The sequence below is a fragment of the Tupaia chinensis genome, unplaced genomic scaffold (genome assembly GCF_000334495.1).
Source record: "Tupaia chinensis unplaced genomic scaffold, TupChi_1.0 Scaffold000206_1, whole genome shotgun sequence".
In the NCBI taxonomy this organism is placed as follows: Eukaryota; Metazoa; Chordata; class Mammalia; order Scandentia; family Tupaiidae; genus Tupaia; species Tupaia belangeri.
Genome location: NW_006159681.1, coordinates 2,465,538 through 2,488,542, shown reverse-complemented (window position 1 = coordinate 2,488,542; position 23,005 = coordinate 2,465,538). Strand labels below are relative to the sequence as shown.

At 40.6% G+C, this 23,005-nt stretch overlaps 1 protein-coding gene across 3 annotated transcripts in view; it reads left to right on the top strand.

Annotated features, from left to right (window-relative positions):
- The window catches only part of CD226 (CD226 molecule), a 93,455-nt gene that overhangs the window by 58,912 nt on the left and 11,538 nt on the right, over positions 1-23,005 (top strand). For 2 of the 3 annotated variants that reach the window (XM_006147226.3, XM_027771331.1), the window contains exons 4-5: positions 1,572-1,919; positions 22,070-22,169. In XM_006147226.3, coding sequence (XP_006147288.1) covers positions 1,572-1,919; positions 22,070-22,169 — 448 coding nt within the window. Of the gene's footprint in view, positions 1-501; positions 739-1,571; positions 1,920-22,069; positions 22,170-23,005 lie in introns of those variants that run through there. The other variant, XM_027771332.1, reaches the window with a different exon arrangement.

The window sequence follows — 23,005 nt, the reverse complement described above, 5'->3', positions numbered from 1 at the left end:
ATATATATATATATATATATATATGCCATAGCTTAGGAGACAAGAAGTTTCCTGGGAGGAATAAGAATGGGGATGTATCAGAGTCCTAATTTTCCTATTTCCCCACCACTTGCAATACAATTTTAATGACCTGAATTTCTGCTGAAAGTAACAGATTCTATTTTTTTAAAACATTTGGGAAAATGATACATGCTATGATCTTTTCTCACCAGGGTTTTATAAGGATAAAGTAGTTCATCTTGACTAATTGCTTTACTTCTTATTTTAAGAAAATCATATGAATAAAATAATTTTATGATTGTAACCAAATACAAAAGTTGCAATTTTCTTTAGTAGAGATGGTTATTATCATTATTCCAATATATCTAGCTCGTTACAGTGCTAGACACCTAAAAGAGAAAACTCTTCTAATGATTTCTGGAAAATTCAAGTAGAAAACATCTAAGGATGGAGTAAGAAATGATCTTAATTTTAAGAAGTAATTCTTGAAGTTTATTTTTCAGATGAGGTGGTTCCCAAACTTTTTGGTATCAGGACCCCTTTGGCATTATTGAGCATTATGATGGATGCCCAGCATTATCAGTTGCCCCCCAGGACTATGTACTTGCGTAGTGTATGGCTAGCATCCTTACTGCCAGGGACGTGACCACTGAGCAGACACAAGCTCACTCCTCATCGGCCATCCCAGCCTTTGGAATGATCTGCTGTGCACTCATGAGAAGATGAGGGTGAATGAAGGTAAACTGCATTTTAACATTACTATGAAAGTAGGTCTGAACTTGCAGTTCTCCAGAGGGGACCCAGAGACTCCCTGGGGTCCAAGAACATACTGTAAGAACTGCTAATTTAGATATTTGGTGATGATTACTGGGTATTTCATGCTGGGAATTCCAGAAATGGTGGCACAATGATGTGGGAATATTGGCAGACCTTCTTGGTACCCAGGAATTCACACCACGTGTGGGCCCTGGCTCCACCTGCGTGTAAGAGGATATCAAAATGAATTTGCGTCTGTATTCTGTACACAGATTTGATTTCCCTTCTGGCACCTGAGAGTTCATACTACATGTGGGTACCTACTCTGTGGAAGGCACTCCGTTTATCTGAAAAATGAGTGTATGCATGTGGTTCACAAATAAAATTTGGTATGCTGTTTAAGACTATTCAAAATCTTAGTTGGTGTGATTTTAATCTGGAAATCTACTACTCGAAGTCAGTGTCTGAGTCACCAGCCTAGAATTCTTGCAGACCGGTCTTGGGAAATGCAGTCTCTTGATGAGCTCACTACCAAGAAAGCACCTGGAGTTTCGGTCGTGTTTCTCACTGCATGGTTAACCGAGTAACACTTAAGGGACTGTGTGTGAAAAAATCGCATCCTCTTTTCTATTTATCTATGAACCTTTTAAGAAAAATCCTTTCTCTTACAAAAATGCAGTGTAATGATACCATTTCCAGTTGATGAAATTGTCAAGTAATATCACCAACCGTTTCAATAGAACTTTCTGGGTAGCTCTGACCTCTGCTTCCAAAATGTTGCTAGATAAGTCTAATCGTTCGCTGCTTCTTTTCAGATAGTTTCGAGATAGCTGTGCCGTCCGATAGCCACATATTCTCAGATGCTGGAGAAAACGTCACCCTTAGCTATGAGCTTCAGATGACGTGGCAAGCGCAGCAGGCCACCTGGGAGAAGATCCAGCCCCACCAGATCGACCTCTTAGCTTACTGCAACCTGTCCCAGGGGAGGAGTTACCCATCCAAGTACCCAAGACAGATCCTGAGCAGCTGCACCCCGGAGGGCAGGCACAGCTTCATTATAATCCCGCAGGCCACAGCCTCGGACTCGGGGCTTTACCGCTGCAGCGTCAAGGCCAGCACCGGTGAGAACGCAACCTTTGTGATGAGACTGACCGTGGCCGATGGTGAGTGGCCAGCAGACCTCTTCCAGTGTCAAAAGTGAAAAAAGCCAAACACGGTGGACGCGTATCTATTGCTCTTTTTATTGATGGTAAATGCATTCCTTTAACGTGAGTCTATTCCATGTTTTGTAGTTTGTTTAATGAGAGCGAGAGGGAGGAGAGAGAGAGTGAGAGGTATTTCAGAGGGAGTCTCACATCAAATCCTCCCGCCCTAGTCTCCCAGCTACTAGGACCACAGGTGTGCACCACTGGCCCATTCAGGCTGGCCTGGCCCCACCCATTGCAGACACCTCCCATTTGTGCACCACAGTGGGCCAAACCAGCAAGAGATTTTTCTTTGTAGTGGTTTAATTTAAGTCATTTGGACCTTGCTAAGTGTTAGTATTTAGTATTTCTTTACCTGTCTAATCAGTCAATTCCAGATTTAACAATAAGAATCTTCTATCTGCTATATTCCTGAAATTCGGTGAGAGTCTGAAAACCATGGTGCTCCCAGTTTGCGTGTTTCAGCTGTGTGAGTCCTGTAAGATGCATCTTCCCATCACATTACCATCTGGGATGCTAGTCACAGTCCCCATGGAGCCCCAGCAATGACAGGGCAGTGCTAGGCTGGTATTTGCGGAGTCATTGCGAAGCTGAGTGAAACGCAGTTGGTGTTTGATAACATGGTTTCTGGTGTGCTAGATTGGAGCCTTGGCTCTTCAGTCATCAAACGTGGGCACCGAGCAGACAGACTTCGAGGCTTCGGACACTGACCTTGGGAGCCTCCACCTGAGCAGACCCCGGCAGGCTGCTGCACTAATGTGGGGCTTAAAGAAACCGAGTTGTGTCAGCTTTGGGCCCCACACACCCGGGACTCCCCTCTCATGGAGGTGCAGGTGCAGAGAAGCCCTTACAGAGGCCTGTGCAGAGCCGGGGGTGGGGGCAGAGGCAGCAGACGGGGGAGTCAACCCCGGGCTGCCCCAGTCCTAGTTCTCCATCTGGGAAAGCTTTCTCAGAGAGAGGGACATGGCAGAGAAAATACATTTATTTATTTATTTATCTATCTGTTTATTTATATTTCAGAATTTATTTATGTATTTAATCCCTTCTTCTTTTTGCCATTCCATAAGGACTTGAGGCGTGTTTTTAAGCTGCCAGGGCCAAGATTTGAACTGTGGTCCATCAGCTCTGTAGGATCTGGCTCTCTTAAGCACTAAGCCATGAGGTTGGAATTTATTTTTACCTGTGACCAAAATGTTACTTCACGTTGTCCTCCCTCTCTTCCTCCTCCTCTCTCCCTGGCTCTCTCCCTGGCTGCCCTCAGGCTCCCCTCCTTTCTCTCTCACGCTCGCAGCCGGGCAGCCAGCTCGTTAGCTCATGTTTGGACTGTTGGAACCAAGGCTCCCCAGGCGTGGCCGCCCCTCGTAGTCTCTGCTTACATTGCAGGCTGCTAGTTCTTCCTGCATTCGCAGTGGAGGAGAGAAGGCTTTGTATGAACAGCAGCCTCCATGGTGGCCAGGCCGCTGCAGCGCGGTGTGCAGTAAGGAGAAGAAGGAGCCGGAGGTAGAAGCAACGGCCCCCCCCCGCACAGCAGGCCTCTGGGGTCCTCTTAGGACAGCCCAGTGGTGAGGTGAGCCCTGGGCTGCTGCTTTATGCAGAACACGCCGTAGAGTGTGGGGGAAGGAAAAGTAGCAGAGAGTCCTCATTTCCAATGTCGACTCCATTCTTTCAGACATAGACAGACAATATTTCTTACCTGAAAAATGTCATATTACAGGCATGTCTCTTGAATGAGGCCATGAAAAGGCTGAGTCAAAACACACAGTAACCTTTTCTTAGATAGCAAGGCAAGAAAATGTTCTGTTCACAAAAATGTCATTAAGAATCATTTTCAAACACAAATGAAATTAGACGTGTCCATTAATGCTGCAAAAGTAATTGTAAACATCTTAAATCATGGAGAACAGGAAGGTAATAGGTTTTTAGGCAGTATCACAATTTAACTCATTAATTAACAAATGCCCTTTATTCACCCAAACACGATCAGGGTTCTCGCACAAACTGTCTTGAGCACACGCCATGAACAACGTCCGAACCATGCGGGTGAAATGAAGGTGATTGGCTATCACGGTCGGTGTTGTTGATATCCACGTGTTTTGAAGAGTTACAAAATGACTTTTTGACATTCAATCGACAAATTTAAAGAAATCGACAGGGCCTTATAACCATTAGTGAAAGTTACAACTGAAGGCGATGATAGTTATTGAATGTGTTGGTTTAACTTTTTTTGATTACTCTAATGAAGATTAAATATAAAAAGATCACACAGAGACAGCCTCTGTGACAGAAGTGGGTGGGTGCCACCACACAATGTCTGAGGCTGTACATGGTGACCTAGTTTCAGTTCCTGGCCCAACCTAAGAAGGCCAGGCGTGGAGGCACGCATCTGAGGTTCTAGCTGACCGGGAGCCATGATGAGATGAGGCCCTGGTTACATTTATGCCCCAGTCCTAGTTCTCCATCTGGGAAAGCTTTCTCAGAGAGAGGGACATGGCAGAGAAAATACATTTATTTATTTATTTATCTATCTGTTTATTTATATTTCAGAATTTATTTATGTATTTAATCCCTTCTTCTTTTTGCCATTCCATAAGGACTTGAGGCGTGTTTTTAAGCTGCCAGGGCCAAGATTTGAACTGTGGTCCATCAGCTCTGTAGGATCTGGCTCTCTTAAGCACTAAGCCATGAGGTTGGAATTTATTTTTACCTGTGACCAAAATGTTACTTCACGTTGTCCTCCCTCTCTTCCTCCTCCTCTCTCCCTGGCTCTCTCCCTGGCTGCCCTCAGGCTCCCCTCCTTTCTCTCTCACGCTCGCAGCCGGGCAGCCAGCTCGTTAGCTCATGTTTGGACTGTTGGAACCAAGGCTCCCCAGGCGTGGCCGCCCCTCGTAGTCTCTGCTTACATTGCAGGCTGCTAGTTCTTCCTGCATTCGCAGTGGAGGAGAGAAGGCTTTGTATGAACAGCAGCCTCCATGGTGGCCAGGCCGCTGCAGCGCGGTGTGCAGTAAGGAGAAGAAGGAGCCGGAGGTAGAAGCAACGGCCCCCCCCCGCACAGCAGGCCTCTGGGGTCCTCTTAGGACAGCCCAGTGGTGAGGTGAGCCCTGGGCTGCTGCTTTATGCAGAACACGCCGTAGAGTGTGGGGGAAGGAAAAGTAGCAGAGAGTCCTCATTTCCAATGTCGACTCCATTCTTTCAGACATAGACAGACAATATTTCTTACCTGAAAAATGTCATATTACAGGCATGTCTCTTGAATGAGGCCATGAAAAGGCTGAGTCAAAACACACAGTAACCTTTTCTTAGATAGCAAGGCAAGAAAATGTTCTGTTCACAAAAATGTCATTAAGAATCATTTTCAAACACAAATGAAATTAGACGTGTCCATTAATGCTGCAAAAGTAATTGTAAACATCTTAAATCATGGAGAACAGGAAGGTAATAGGTTTTTAGGCAGTATCACAATTTAACTCATTAATTAACAAATGCCCTTTATTCACCCAAACACGATCAGGGTTCTCGCACAAACTGTCTTGAGCACACGCCATGAACAACGTCCGAACCATGCGGGTGAAATGAAGGTGATTGGCTATCACGGTCGGTGTTGTTGATATCCACGTGTTTTGAAGAGTTACAAAATGACTTTTTGACATTCAATCGACAAATTTAAAGAAATCGACAGGGCCTTATAACCATTAGTGAAAGTTACAACTGAAGGCGATGATAGTTATTGAATGTGTTGGTTTAACTTTTTTTGATTACTCTAATGAAGATTAAATATAAAAAGATCACACAGAGACAGCCTCTGTGACAGAAGTGGGTGGGTGCCACCACACAATGTCTGAGGCTGTACATGGTGACCTAGTTTCAGTTCCTGGCCCAACCTAAGAAGGCCAGGCGTGGAGGCACGCATCTGAGGTTCTAGCTGACCGGGAGCCATGATGAGATGAGGCCCTGGTTACATTTACTTCTCTCTCCTATTACCCCCTCCTTCCCCCTCTGTCTTTACATCTCATAAAAAATTACCAGACAGAAGGCAAAATAGATGATCTGTGTTCTCCCTGGTGCAATTTGATTATTTCGAGGCTTGAGGCTGTTTGGACAAAAATCAATGTAGAGATTAAAGCAGAGAGACAGGTATAAGAAGTGCCGTGGATTTAGTTTATTCTGACTGTCAAGGGTAAGGTCATTGTGACACACATTTTATAAACTGCTGTATATTCTTGTGTTCGTTCCCATCAACTTCTTTTATAGGACACAGTACTGGAACTGCAGCAGGTACTTTAGGACCCTCACACTCCACCCACATGCAGGGGCTCCCCCTGGCTTTTGCCTACATTTGTCTACAGGCAAGTACCAGGCAGTGTGGGGCCAGCCAAGAGAGGTTGGCATGCCAGCCCACACACAAGGAGGGTACGTTTGGGACAGAGGGAGAAAATGGCAGAAGCATGGCTCCAACACTAGTTTACCAGTGGCTGTCTTAGCTGAGTAACAAGAAATATGTGTCTGTAGCACTTCACACTCATTACCTGGGAACAGCATGAGTTAGTTTCAGGCTGACATTGTTTTTGTCTTCTCTCTCCTCTCCTCTTCTCTTCTCTCCTCTTCTCTTCTCTTCTCTTCTCTTCTCTTCTCTTCTCTTCTCTTCTCTTCTCTTCTCTTCTCTTCTCTTCTCTTCCTTTTCTTCTATTCTTTCTCTTTTCTTTTTTCTTTTTTCCTTTCCTTTTATTTTTTTCCTTTCCTTTTCTTTTATTTTCTTTTTTTCCTTTCTTTTCTCTTTTCTCTTTTTATATTCTTTTCCTTTCCTCCTTTTCCTTCCCTTCCCTTCCCTTCTCTTCCCTTCCCTTCCCTCCCCTCCCCTCTCTCCTTTTCTTTTCTTTTCCTTTCTTTTCTCTTTTCTTTCTTTCTTTTTCTTTCTTCTCTTCTCTCCTTCTCTTCTTTTTATTCTTTTCTTTCTTCTCTTTTTCTTCTTTTTGACTTTTTTCTTTTCTCCTTCCTTCCTTCCTTCCTTCCTTCCTTCCTTCCTTCCTTCCTTCTTTCCTTCCTTCCTTCCTTCCTCTTTCAGTTACCTGAGGGCGCATATGCTTGCCAGAGAGAAAGACAGAAAGCACCCAAGAGTGAGGCATGTTCATACCACCACCCCATTTCCTCTTCCTATCAGGATTTGGGGGCATGCACACATGTACTGGCATGTTTTTAAGCCACCAGGGCCAAGATTTGAACTATTGCTGACCATGTGGGATCCAACTCTCTTAATCACTAAGCTACTGGACTGCCCCCAGATTGACTTTTCTAAATTTGAAACACGTCTTGACCACAGAAGAAAGTTGTCTTGACCACAGGGGAAAAGTATGTTTACTGACAGTTCCTGAAATTATTTCAGCTTTCAGTGTCATCCTGATTTCCATTATTCATAAGAGAAGTGTTTTAGGTGCCACCAAAAAAAATGACGAAGTCTTTAAATGTTAATTAAATAATGTGCATACTACTATGTTTAAACTGATATTATTGATAGTAAAAAAGAAAAGGGCAAAAGAAGGAAAATTGGCTCTCACAGGAAGTTTCTGGAGGACTGTAGTTTTGGACAAACTCATTTGCCACTGGTAAGTGTTGTTATCGGTGTCCATGTAAATTTTCTAACTCCAGCAAGACCTCTCAGCTGAACCACCAAGTTTTCAAATGTGGCAAAGAAGACAAGAATGGTTACGGAGAGTAACACAGGATAAGCACCAGGGAACGCAGAAATAGTTCGTGGTGATGGCAATCCAATGATGAGGCTGGTGCGAGTCTGAGTTGTGGGTCAACATAGATGAGGTAGTTACAGGAAGTGGTGACTTGGTGAATTCATGTCCTATTCAAGGAAAGCCACTATGGATTCTTCACTATTTAATAAAAAAAACTCTAGTTGATAAATAATTGTATATGTTTATGGGGTTTGATGTGATGTTTCAATATAGGTTTATGATGTAGAATGGTTAACTCAGGCTAGTTAACAAATCCACACACCAATTTTTCTGTGTGTGGTGGAAACATTTAATGTCTACTCTGCAAATTTGAAATATATTTAAATACAATTTCAAAGAATGAGTGGAAAAATAGAATCAAGGTATGAGTTTATTTTGGTGCAGAAAACTTCAAAAGCCATACGTAGTTTTTCTTTTTTTTCTTTTTCTTTTCTTTTTTTTTTTTGCATAGGGCATGTGCATTCACTGGAAAGAGAGAGACAGAGATAGAGAGACATAAAGTGAGAAATCACTCCCCATAGGGGAATGGCCACACCAAATCCTTTCTCCGTCATTCTCCTCTCAGGAATTTGGGTGCACATGACATGCACTTGGTGTGATTTTTAAACTATCAGGTCCAGGCCGTGAACTGTGGTTGACCATGTGGTGGTCCAGTGCCTAAACCACCACACCACCTGCTAGCCCCAGTTTTGTCATGGTACACTTTCTCACAAACTTTCTGAAGCCCTTTTTCTACAATGCCTTATTTATTTCACCATCCTGTGCCATAGATTGCTAAAGTTTGTATGTGTCTAATTAAACTTCCTATCTGTAGATCAACAGTCCTCCCACTCCTTTCCGTATTCTTCGCTCACCTCTGTCCAAACTCCTTTTAGCCTCTGGTAACCACTATTCTACTCTACTTCTATGAAGTTGATTTTTTTAGCTTTTACATTTCAGTTAAATTATATAGGTTTTTTTTTTTTTTTTTTTTTTTTTTTTTTTTTTTTTTTTTTGTCTCTCTGTGCTGGCTTTTGTCACTTAGCATAGTGTTCTAAATTTTGTATGTTTTCACAAATGAAAGAATTTTTTTCCCCACTATTTTTTCTTGAGCAAAAATGTCAAAGTATTCGAGGGAGAGTAACTTGTTTTATAAGTTTCACGTGCAAGTCTTTCACTTTTTTGGTGAAGTTTATTTGTGTTTCATCCCCCTTGCTGCTATTGTTAATGAGATTGTTCTCTTTTAAAGAATTATTTTATTTAATTTTATTTATTTATTATTATTCTTTGATTTGACCAGAGAGAGAGAGAGAGAGGGGGAGAATGAGAAGGCAAGTAGCCAGGTCCAGGACTTGAACCATGACCATCCATGTGGGAGTCTAGCACCTCAACCACCACACCACCTGCTGGCCTCCAAGATTGTTTTCTTAATTCTTTTTGGATAGCTTGTCACTTGTGTACAGAAACATGACTGAGTTTTGGATATTGATTTTGTGTCCTATAACATCACTAATTCATTTATTAATTCTAAGGTGTGTGTGTGTCATCTTCAGGATATATCTATATATCTATATAGATATAGATATATAGATATATATATATATACACACACACACACACACACACACACACATATGTATACATATACACACACACACACCACACATGTATATATGTGATCGTGTCATCTACAAAGCTATTCCTTAGGAAATTATGGTGCCATGTATTTCCCATGCATTTCTTCTATGAGGCGTAGGGTTGACAAAGAGGTGGGACCAGTGAGCAGAGTGCCTTGGATTGCAGATCTAAGTGTGGATGGCACCGTATAGATTGCCAACGCTAAGGGTCTGTGCCCTGAATTGGATTGTGAGAATATTGGAGGAGAAAAATCACTTTCATTTATATTGCTTTGACCTCTAGTCTCTTCTAAAATTCAACCAGTTTGCTCCTAGTTGATTTGGATTCCAGAACAGCTTCAGATTGTAGACAGTTGGTCTTTCTTTTAATTTTTTAGGGTTTTGTTAGTCCAGGCCCTCTGTCCCACTCTCATGCATGTAGAGTAGATATGAGGGTTATAGACATGGGCGTCATCTGGTAATTCGTGGGTAAGTCCTGGCTGGCAGACCTGCCTTTTCCATGACAAGGTGCGACGACCCTCAGCCTTTTGTTATCTGTGCCTCCATGGAAAATAAACTGTCTGTACATGTCACTTACCCAGTGGGGCCACATGGCCAGGATCCCTGAGCCCCAGTGTCACCACTCACAGGTTAAAATACCCTTCGTGGAGACAGGCAGCCACCTTGTTCAGCCCGACTTAGGTTAGTTTTTGAAATTGTGGATGATAGCTGAGTATCCACATGAAGAACGCTATTTTCAGTATCTCAGACGAGTGGATGACTCAATCCTGGCCTTTTATGCCATTCACTTTCCAGCTGCTTCTGTCCAAACCAGTTCTTTTAGGAGAAATTGCATTAGAAGGTGTAGTCGCTCAGTTAATTTGTTTCGTAAGTGCCGTATATTGACTTATCTATTTTTTCTAAAGCAGAAAATCCTGGAGTGTTTGCCTGTATCATTTTTTATATATACCCCGTGGGTGTAGATAAAGAAGATAGCGAATTGAATAGTTAATGTCAGAGACGCAATTCTTGAAGATCACGCATTAGACCGATTTGATGGCACTACTGTATAACATTACCGAATGTGTGTAATGCAAGCTCTAAGTGAACCCCGGTATCTACGATGCAAGTTGGTAGAATTACAAAGCACTTGATCTTAGTATCCACTGTCCTTGAAGTGGGCCTTTTTCTGCAGATTCAATTTCAAATTCTTTTCGTAAACTTTTCTTCTTTAGCAACTTAGACCCTGGTAGGGATTCAAATTCCAGCAAATGTACTGGTTATCTTCGCACTTAGGACACGTTTGTAGCTGCGTTTATTTCAGAGAACTTCCTAATGACTCTAACTGTAAAAAATCATAAATACGTGTGTGTGTGTGTGTGTGTACATATAATCATGAAAAGGAATTTTCTTTCTAAATGCACCTGGAAATGAACAGATTATGATCATCTCTTAGTGCATTATTAAAAACCCAATAATGGGGATTGTGTGAAGTTTTCTCCAAAGGAAAGAAGAAAATTACTTAAAAATTGAAAAAAAAAAAAACCCAGTTCTTCATGTAGAAGTAATAGGATTTCATCCTTAGTTGAAATTCTAGTTTTAAGTGTTACAGTTGATCACATTCTTCGAACTTCGCCAGACATATTTCGGACATGTACAGCACTGACTTGACTCCAATACTCACAGGCAGCACAGTAGATTTGCAGAGAACCATGTTATTTAAAAGGACGGGGGACCGGCACATGGCATAGCGGTTATGTTGCTGGACTCCCACATAGTCAACCACAGTTCAAGTCCTGGACCTGGCGGCTTAAAACTCACATCAAGTGTGTGTACATGCAAACCAAAAACCCTAAGAGAAGAATCGAGGAGAAGGGATTGCAGTGTGGCCATCCCTCCAAGGGGATGATTTCTCGCTTTCTGGCTCTCTGTCTTCCAGCTGAGTGCATACACCCTATAGCAAAAATCTCTTAAAAAATAAGTAAATAAATAAAAGGATAGGAATAAAGAATATAGCTCTGCCATTTGTAGAGCTATATCTTCAACACCAATTTGTGTCTCAAAGTTATTATTTACACCAAAATTGACTCAGAAATGTTTAAAAGGCATTTTCAACAAAGAAAACACTTTTGGTATAACTGTAATAAAATAAAATATTTTGTGATCTTCATTGGCTACTCTGAAGTTTATTACCTGAATTCACTTAATACATTTCACTTTTGTTAGAACACAACTGTAGCCAAAATGTTCATAATGTTTTAAATCAAAGAGTGGTTAACTCTTAGATTTGATTAAATCATGAGAAGAGATTCTTTCACAGGTATTAAGTTGAGATGCTAATGTTCCTAAATGGACGGGCAGAAAGTGGAAAACGGCTTTAGTTACATTGTTAGGGGAAAAGAGAAAACCTTATCGTGATGATGAAGCACATGCAGACAGCGTAGATGATTAAGAAGAGTACATTAACAAATGGTGGTACTTTCTGTAGTGTCAAAATCAAAGATGCTCCAGGACACCTGTGCAAATAACCCTAAAATTAGGGTTGCAAAAGGAGAAAGTGTACAAATATAGGGAAACATGGTCTCATAGAGTATGGTTATCATGCCATGACTGTGCCTTCAATTTTTAATAAATTTGCCAGAGGGCACTTGTGGTCAGAGAGAGAGATAGAAGGCAGGGAGACGGGGGTGGGGAAGGGGAAGCGGCCTTCAATAGACCTGGTCATGCTGCAATCCCTCTCCCTCCCTTTCTCCACCCTACTTAGATTTGGGGTACGTACAGGAGCCTAGCATGTTCATCAAGCCACAAGGGCCAGGATTCTTACATGTGGCTAGGTATGTGAATCTGGTTCCCTTAACCACTGGACCACAGGACTGGCCCAAAGTACCTTCAATTTTTCATATCTTATTTGGCACATTAGACTAAAGTTTTCATTCTTCTAATTAGTATATGCATGCCCATGTGTGGGCACATAGTAAATAGGCAATAATATTAATACATGTGATTATTGGAGCAGTTTGATTCCCATACTTAACACATGCACATATGCCAAGTCCCAAATACTTTAATGAAAACAAGTCATTTTACTTTTATGTTTTTTACTGTCTTCTCTTCCTGACCCAATAAAGAAAGGTATCAGTTTTAAATCTAATCATATGAATCTTTAAAAAAGAAATGATTGGGTCTTTTATAAAGCAGAGGCCTGCCTGTGTTATACTCAAGCCCCATGGGTGGCCTGGGTTTGGATTTGCAGTTGATCTGAATAACCGGAACATGCCTGCCTGCGAGGGCAGAGGGAAGATTATGGTGTAGTAAGACCCTGTCAGAGGGACCTCCAACTCCTCACATTGCAAAATAAACTTTTAAAAAGAGATTAGGTGATAACTAGATTCTAAGTCATAAATATGTAGATTTTGAAATTAGTACCTGAGATCACATTGCCCCTAGCCAGTCATTAGCTCCTGTTTTGTTAAATACTTAGTGGAAAAAAAAATGTTTTTCATAATATGGTTTAATATGATAAAATATTTGGCAGTAAATATTCAGCCCAAAATGTGCTCCTCCTTCCTCTCAACTCATGCCCTCCTTCTGTTCTACCATAGAACTCAATGACTTAATGACATTGAAACCAGAGCTGGCATCCAGAATAGTCCCTGCATCCTTGGGGATAATTGGGCTTAACCTCCCAAATCTCCCCAGAATAACAAAGATTTTTTTATTTTTTTGGAGAGGTTTTTGCTATAGGGCGCGTGCGCTCGCCAGACAGACAGAGAGAGACATAGAGACAGAAAGCAAGAAATCACCCCCCATGGGGGATGGTCACACTGCAATCCCTTCTCCTCCATTCTCCTCTTGGGGTCTTGGACATGCACGCATACGCGCCCGGTGTGAGTTTTAAGCCACCGGGTCTGGGATGCGAACTGTGGTCGACTACGTGGGAGTCCAGCGACATAGCCATTAGGCTAACTGCTGGTTCCCCACAAAGATTTATTTTTAAATGTTAAAATACTCTGACCATTTGTATTTTCTCATCTTTATGTGATTTTATTTTTTATCATAAAATATTTAAATGGGGTGGTTTGCCTATTAAACGTCTTTGTGAACTCTGCAGATGGCAGGCTGTTTATCTTGCTTTCAGTAGAGCATTTGAAAAACAAATGTCCTGTAATATCCTTGAGGATAAGCATAACAGTAACCCTGAAATGTAGAGTAACACCTGATTAAACAAGAATAATAGTAACAGTGTGCTGGGGAAGGAGGTAGAATTAGAAACAAAATCTCCTTCCTCCCCAGAAAACTGCTCCACAAAGGTGGAGAGAAAGGAAGAAATGTTTTAATTGAATAAACATTAAATCAGAATGTGATACATATCACAGGAAATCTGCTCAGAGATTGCGGGGACAGAAAAAAAAATTACTTACATAGTCACGTGGGTGCAGCCTATTGTATATGTGTTCAAAAAATAAATGGCGTCTAGCCTTCAGTAAGAAGACCTGCTGTGCCATAGCTCATCCCGGCGTCACCTGGTAACTGGGGTGACCATGGCTGTTAGTTAACTGGCTTCATCCAAAGGCAGACATAAGCTTCTTATGTCTTTATGACAGGAGGTAGTTTTGCACATGTGCAGCTCCTGCCTCCCATGGAGACTGAGAACCAGGGGTACTACTCTCTTCCTCGATAGTCACATGTCAAAGGGATGGCCTCCAGGTTCTTAAGAAAGACATTCCTATGTCTTATAGCTGACAAGAGGCTTATTGAGCTTTTAAAAAGATTTACATACATTTCAAAGAGACAGAGACAGAATTTACAGGTTCTAAATTTTCTGGTCAGTGCTCCCATTCAAGTACTAACTAGGCCCAGCCCTGCTTAGCTTTTGATACCAGATGAGATTTGACGTGTGAGACACACGTCCTCCGGTAAATTTAGAAAAGTAATAAAATCTAATTTCCATAATGATGTCAAAAACCCTGAAGTGGAAGAGATCACATGTGTGCTAACACACCACACCAGGGCTTTTCGGGCAATCATCATGTGATATCTAAAAGCGTCTGACTCACAGAAGTCCTTAGAGGTGGCTAGTTGAGCATGGTGTCCTTGGACCATAGATGGGCAACCCCATGGGAATCCACTTGATATGGAGGACTAATTTCTAGAGTCAGAGAGCAGGGCTCTGATTTGGAATACAGGACTTCTCCTTTGTGTAGGATGTCTTTTCCCCCAGTTTTAGTTATTCGTGGTCGACTGCAGTATAAAAATAATCAATGGAAGATTTCAGAAATAATCCATGAGTTTAAAAAATAATAATAAAGTCTATGTTCTAGGAAAGGGGAGGGAGGAGAAACTCACTGGGGGACTGGGATCAGCTGCCAGAGTTCCTCGAGAGGTGACCCACGGAGGAAAGCAGTTTAGTGATTGTCACGTCAGAACCATCTTGAGTGTTTCCTAAATGATGTGATCCTCGGCCAGCAGGGGGCGCGTGGTTGAGGTGCTGGACTCCCACATGGCCAACTGCAGTCCGAGTCTCCGACCCAGGGGTTTGCAAGTCACACCGGGCGTGCGTGTGTGCGTGCGTTGGTGCATAGCCACAATCCTGAGAGGAGAACGGAGGAGAAGGGATTGCAGCAGCGTGGCCGTCCCCTCCTCCCGCCTGGCGCGGCAATTTTTCACTTTCCTTTCCTCTGTCTCTTTCTCTAGCAAGCACATACACCCTATGGCAAAAATCTAAAAATAAAAGATAAAATAAAAAGATTACATGATCTCTGGGACTTGCTCCTGGGTCTGTGAATCAAAGTGATATTCGGCAAGACCCCACGTTCTTATTATGAGTACTTAAATTTGGGTCTTGACTCAGAGGAGGGGAGTAGCCAAGACTTTTCCTCCTCAGTTTTGTTTCTAGTGCTCTCGCATCTGCTTATCTGAACAAGTCTGGAAGAAAAGCAGGAATTAGAAATTCTATAACACACAAACAAGGAAGGAAATAGAGTACCTGAAACAAGGCCTATGCTTGGATGAGAACGTGGTAATACTGCCTTGAAGATGCACTAACTTCTGACTCATCAAACAGCTGTCAATCCTGGTAGTGTTCTTTACTCTTGGGGATGTGGCTTCCTGTTATAACAAATTAACTGTCGGAAAATAAGGAAAGTGTCTAAGAAATAATAGACTACGGAATATTGAAGGAAACAGAAGCAGTCTGTAGCTTTGTAGTGAGGACTGTCAAAAGTCTTCTGTAACAAAGTACAAAGACAAGGTACTGTGGAGTGGGACCCAACCCCCTCGTTTCACAGCACAACGAGGGCCTCCTCAAGTACGGCAAAGTGTGAGGCATGGTGCTCGGGGCGTGCTCACAGCCCTTTGCCCTCATGTCTGACAACATACCTGGCCATATGCTGATCACCGTATAGAGCTCTGGGCCACAGTCCTGCCCAGTGTCACATTACGCTGCCAGAAGACGGAGCTATGCCATTGTTACCTACACTATAACATGTAGATAAAACTTATAGCCCCTCTTAGACTATATGTTTTCAACTGATAATTTTAAATTGCTTAAGCCATTTGAGAAGCTATTTTTCATCAAGAGGCAAATGGTAGCCTAATTTGTTTCTCTCATTGGTTGCTCTATAATGACAGAAAAATTGTTTAGATTCTCTGTGCCCTATGTTTCCAGTTAAGAATCTGAAAATACTTTTATTTTGAGAATGAGTAGTTGCGATTTACTCAGAAAGAAGGTAAGAGACTGATGTCATGGCCCCTTAATTCTCTGAAAATAATTTATTCCCTTGCTGTAAAACAGGAACTATTTAAAAAATATAGACTATAAAGCTTATTTACACCATGAAAATTGACCTTCAAAGGCTTGGAATACTGCTACCATACCAAAATCTACTGGATGCATTTCACGCATACAGGATGATTCAACAGACTTTGGGCCACCATTATTTCCAAGCTCAATCATTTCAGATATGTTTATCAACACTAATCCTGTCCTTCTCCAGTAAGGTGATACTAGCTACAGGAACAGGTAAGCTCTGTTACATATGACTATTTCAACATGACATATACACATTAGAAGAAGAGATGATACCCAACATCCCGAGAGAAGAACGGAGAAGGGATTGTGGCCTGGCCATGTCCCCCCACTGCCTGGGCTGATTTCTTACTTCCCTCTGACTCTGTCCAGTGAGCACGTACCCTGTGGCAGAAACTTAAAAAAAGAATAGACGAGAGTTATTTATTTAATCCTAATTGGAAATGTATGTACCATATATGAAACGTAAGTATATGTGAAAATATTCACCATTAATAAGTTATTTTATGTGGTGCTTAAAATATTTATAGTACACCCATCTATCTTATTTAAGTCCTATAGTTACCCTTGAAGTTGGTTATATTTTCATTTTGTAGTTGTCAAAAAATGTTTCTAAAAGATTGTGCCCTATGAAGTCTTCCAAGGAAAGATTTAGAAGGCAGGACGAGGCCACACAGTTCCCTTCTTCCATCTCTGTTGTCAGCAAACTAATGTTTCATGGGGTATTAAGGTTGGATATTCGTTTGTATCACATAGAAAATCAAAACTTGGGCTGTCCCAATTAATGCTGAATTGCTCATCCCACATAAATCTGCTTTCCATGAACTCACTCACTGTTTATATCCAATCTGTACATAAAGTGAGATCTAATAATCCTGCTTCTTTCTAAAAATTAATTTAATTAGCAATTTTAATAGACAAATCACATTTGTATACATTTATGGGATGCAATATCATTTTTTGATATATATATATATATATATATATATGCAATGTGAAAAAAGTAAATCAAGCTAATTAATCTACTCATCACCTCGTGTACTTACCATTTTTATGGTGAGACATTGGAAATTTGTTCTCTCAGTTATTCTGAAATATACATTATTATTGACTATAGAGTAGAGTGGATCTCAAAACTCATCTCTCCTGTCTGTTTGAGCCTCCATGCCCTTTGAACATCACTTCCCTATTTCCTCCCTCTCCATCCTCCTGCCCAGCCTCCGGTAGCCATCTTTCTGCTTTCTGCTTTTGTGGATGAAGTGCTTTCAGATTTTATGTATAAGTGACATCATGCAGTATTTGTCTTTCAACAGTGTCCCAGGGTTCCATTTTTAAGCACTCCTCACCAACGCATATTGTGTTTTATTCTGCTTTACCAAAGTCATTCTAACAGGTGTGGGGGGCTATCTCATTGTGGTTTTGGTTAGCATTGCCCTTCTCAGCTCAGAGGTTAGGAGTCAGGATTTATGAGTTTTCCCATGTTTTTGATCCAGGTACTTAAGTTATACGTTACTTGGCTTAGCAACTCCCCAATTCCATCCTAGATACTATAAAGGATGAACAATACACATGAATGCCTGCCCCTTTGTGAGACAAGGCCTTGGCAGCACTTCTGTCATGAGGCTTTTCTAAGGGTTTATTACTCAGCCATAAATACTTGTCATCAGCAGAAACTCAGCCTGAAGGGTCACAGTCCTGGAGTAAATTATTCATTTATATATTTCACTGACTTGCTTTAAATTGTTTTAACTGTATTTATCTTCTGTGATGGGAGGAAAATAATGGCTTTATGGTTCAAGACACTTTTGTCCTCCTATGAATCAACACAGCATTGGAATATATGTGAGAAAAGTCAGATAATAATTCTTTCTATAAGAGAGGGGCTCCAGGCTGGCATCATTCAACCTAAGATCTGTTAGCAGAGCTTTGAGAAAAATGAATGCTGTGAACTACCGATTAACTCCCCCGAACATCCATAAGGGTTTCCTTTTCCAGTCCCTCCTTCCACCCAAACCATACAGGGCATGGTTATACCAGTCTGGTTTTACATGTTTGTTATTTACATGAAAACAACAGAGGGCAGGAGAGGTGTGAAAAGCAGTGTTAACTATAGGGAGGAAATTCCAGATTGTAGTGTTTCTGGAGTGGGACCAAATCTCTTCCTGACCCCAGTGACTTTATCTTGTTTCTTAAGGGAAAATACTCATTCTGTGCCTGTTTTGAATTGTCTAGTAACATTTCATTTTAGATTGACAAGAGACAGCAAAATGATAGAAGCTCCATTAAATCAGGTATCAAATTTTTGTACCCTCCACTTTATCTGTAGTACCAGATACACAGTATGATTTAAAATAATATGTATTTAAAAACTGAGTGAATAAAGGAATCTGACTCCAACAGCCCAAACACACTGGAAAAGGTTAAAAAGAGGCAATATATTTCATAGTAAAGATGTATTTGAAATTCAGATTTATAATTCAACAGTGTTATGCATGGTTATACTTTCAAGAAGATTTATATAATTTAAAGCTTAATAAGGAATGTCATCTTAATTCTTAAGGATCCTAGTTTCTTCTAAAAAGTTTTCTGTATTCTTCACTTTAAATATAACCATGAAAATTTTGTAGAATATTTTAAGTGTACAGACATTAACATTTTTCCCTGACTACAAAAGCAATATGTCATGTAGAAAATTTAAAATATATTCCCCAAATCTAAAGAAAAATCTGCTTTAAAATTTAAAAAAATATATAATTGTTAAATAAGAATTAAATATGTTCAAGAAATAAACATGATGATTTGATATTGTTACCAAACAACTTGATAGGGCCTGTAAATCAGTCACTTGCTGCTAGAAAAGTCAATCTCTGTTCCGCAAGGTTTGTTGAGGAGGAAGGCTTTATTATGGGTCATATTAGCCATGAGGCAGGGGGCTATCTTGCTCTAAAGATTGCCTCCTCAAACACATTCAGGATGCTCAGTCTTTTATAGAAGAATAATTCCTGTCCAAGTCTTCAGCCTGCTCTGTATGGATGCACATGAATGATTGAAATTTGTGCAGTTCTGATTGGCTATTTTGAGCAGCAGTTCCATTGGTCTATTACTGAAACTACGACTGTTCTGATTGGTTGCTCTGCTGCAGCCCACATTTTCACTCCTTCCCTGCAGGTCATCTTCAGGTCACTCAGCTTTTCAGCATGTGTGTCCTTCAAGCAAATGTATAAAACAGTAGTTAGCAGTAATGATTCACACATCAAATTAATCAACACATCCATCATCACCCATGTCATGCTGTAGATCTCTAGAACTTGTTGAAATCATAACAAACTTTGCACCCTTTGGCCATATCTACCCATTCCCTTGCAACCACTGTTCTATGCTCCTTCTATGAGTTCAACTTTTTTAGATTCTGCAAATGCAGGAAACCATACCGTATTTGTTTCTCTGTGTCTGGCTTACTTCGGTCAACTCTGTCTGCTAAGGTCATTTATGTTTTCATAAGTGACAGGATTTCATTGCAAAAAACCGACCTGATTAAAAAATGAACAATGGACTGACACTGCCATATTCTTACTGAAGACATTAAAACAAACAGGCTAAGACATCTTATGAAAAGATGCTCAGCATCACTAATCATCAAGGAAATGTAAATCTAAACCACAAGGAACCACTATCACTTCACGCCTGTTAGGATGCCTACTATAAAAAAGATAAACGATAATCTGTGTTGGCAAGAATGTGAAAAAAATGGAACTCTGTACAGGGTTGGTGAATGTAAATTGACATGGCCATTATGGAAAACAACATAGAAGTTTCTCATAAAAGTAAAAAAAAAGCTACTTTTTTTTTGTGTGTGTGTGTGACTCAGAAATCCCTAGGTCGAGTGTTTATGCAGAGGAAATAAAAGCAATATCTGAAAGAGAAATCTGTACCCCTGTGTTTATGATATTGATGTCGTAATAGTCAAGACATAGAAAACAACCTACATGTCCATCAATGAAGGAATGGCTAAAGAAAATGTGTGTGTGTGTTTAAAGAATATGTAGGTTATGTACACAATAGAGTACTATTTATCCATCAAAATGGGTGGAATTGGTCACCTGAGACAAGATGGAGGAATCTGGAGAACATTATCCTATGTGAAATAAACCAGACATGGGAAGGAAAGTACTGTATAATCTCACTTATATGTGGAGTCTATGTTAAATGATTTATTTTAAAAAAAACCCTGAGAACCCAATGTATATTATTTGTCTTAGGTTTTCTTTGTAATAAAGCTTACAAAAGAATGATTGGTCTATGGGCTGGCCCCATGATCTAGTGGTTAAGGGAGCTGAATCTCACACAGTTGACTACACTGTTTGAATCCCAGCCCTGGTAGCTTGAAACACATACAGGTGTGTGTGCATTTGTGTTCTAAATCCCAACAGGATGGAGAAATAATGGAGAAGGGATCGTGGTATGACAACACCCCCTGGGGGTGGTGCTTTCTCCATCTCTCTGTTTCTTTTAGGCAAGTGCATGGGTCCCTTGGCAAATTAAAATAATAATAATAATAAAAGAATAGAGGGTCCAGACTTTAAGTTCTTATCCTGAAACTCTTTCAGCTAATTAGTGGATTAGGGAGGAATAAATAATCCTAGAGAAGATGGAGAAGAATCAGTTGAAAAGCATGATTTCCAGGGTACAGTGGGATACCAGAGAGCCTGGGAATCGGTATAAATATCAGAGTTTCCATTTCAAGAAAGGAAAACGTTGTGCTGTCCCCTGATAGTCTATGTCCTTCCATGAGGGAAATTGGCAAGTTTGCTGCCCATAAAGAGAACTGCTATATTTCAATTCAATCTCATTCCTGCCAGCCCTCAGAGTTCCCTTGTGGTGCGAAGTGTCTAGTCAGGTGCTTTGTGGGTAGAGTGGGTAAGGTGTGAAGGGGGAGGAGTTCAGTAAAGAAGGTAAAACAGTCTCTTACCTCCCTGATCCCAACACCGAGGTGACACTTCTCTGGTCATTGTTCACCACTCTTTTTAATATTGACTCATTAGATTCTTACCACAATTTGTGATGTAATTAGAGCTGCTGTCATTGAACAAATAAAGAAACAGAGAAGTGCAGAGAAGTGTAAGGAATTTTCTGGAGGTCAATTGTCTAAATAGTGAGAGCCTTAGGATAAGAATTTTGGATTCTTGAGTCACTGTAAGTTTCCAGTTAAATGTCGGTCAGAGTAGCATATTTTTCCTGATTATTTAACATTAACAAATTGCATAGAAAATATGTTAAGCAAAATTCTACTTATAAGTGTCGGAGTTACGTATTTTTTGGGGTTGAGTGTACTTAATATATCAGACATATAAAAATAGTCTTCACATATACTATTTCAATATTCTTTTTTTTTTTTTTTAAACAAAAGATTTTGTTTAAGGCTGGTCAAGTGGTGTGATTGAGGCAGCTAGATCTCACATGGCTGATGCTGGAGTCTGAGTCCCAGACCCAGTGGCTTGAAAATCACACTGGCTATGTGTGCATGTGTGCCCAAATCTTGAGAGAATGGAGGAGAAGAGATTGTGACATGGTCATAGCGCTTACTATTGGGGGTGTGTGTGCATTCTTTCTTTTTCGCTCTCTGTCTCTGGTGAATGCACATGCCCCATGGCAAGTTAAAAAAAAAAAAGATTCTGTTTAAATGACCAGGAGTCTATTAAAACGAAGTAATATCTATGTTGTATGAACAATCTTTATATTCTCCTTCTTAAGGTGCTAAGCCCAATTTAACCAGGTGATTAATAACAGTATGTGATAAGTTAGAAATATTTACAAGTCTCTAAAAGAAAAATTGTTCCTTCCCATAGCTCCTATCATTTACAGAATTCTTTGTTTCTCATGTTACTCTCTGATCTACCCTGTTTATATTTTCCTTTTTTTTTCTGTCTTTAGTTAAATTCCTAATTTTTACTATATTTTTTCTCCTAGGGAAAACCAATAACCACTACATCCTCTTTGTGGCCACAGGGACGGTTTTATTGTTGCTTGTTATCGTAGTTATCATCATCACTGTCATTTCATGTAACAGGTGAGTACTGCAGCTTATCCTGAACCTCGGTTACCCAGGTGATTCTGACGTTAGTGGTTCTCCATTAATAACTCGATGATTTGTCAAGCTGTCTCAGAATCGACGTATGTATCTTTTCAAGAACTCTTCTTACACAAACGAGAAATAATTGTGGTGATATTAGAGGGGAAAGCTGGACTAGTTCATTTAAAAGTTAGTAGGAGTTGTACCAGCCAGCGAAATGGTGGTTAAGGTGGCTGGATTCTATGTGGCCAACCATGTGGTTGGGGTTCAGGACCCAGTGGTTTGAAAAACATGTCTGATGCATGTGTATGCATGCCCTGAAACCTGAAAGGAGAAATGGAGGAAAAGGGATTGCGGTGCTATCATGTCCCATGGGGGGAGGGATTTCTCACTTTCCCTCTTTCTCTGTCTCTCTCCAGTGAGTGCATGTGCCCTCTGGCAAATCTTAAAAAAAATAGTAGCAGTTGGCAATCTGTCCTGTTCATTTTTGTCTGATGACTGTGCTCTGTCTCCATCTTTCTCCTCCAAGAAAAAAGCTATTTGTTAGAGGGTAGTGTGTGTGCATCTCTGTGAGAGAAAGAGCTAGGATGGAGGGGGAGAGAGAAAGATTGATTCTGAGAAGGGGAAAAACAAGGTTGAACACTGAAGGTGCTTTAATTTATTCAGTCATTAAATACTTTTTTTGCAAAATGGTCAATAAGATATAACGAAGCTCATATTCTAATAAGCAAACAACATAATTTTAAATGGTTTTGTATTCTCAGGAACAAGCTTTCTCAGTGCTAGCAGTAAACATTACTGAGGAAGATTAGGGGGTGGAAGGGTGACTTTAG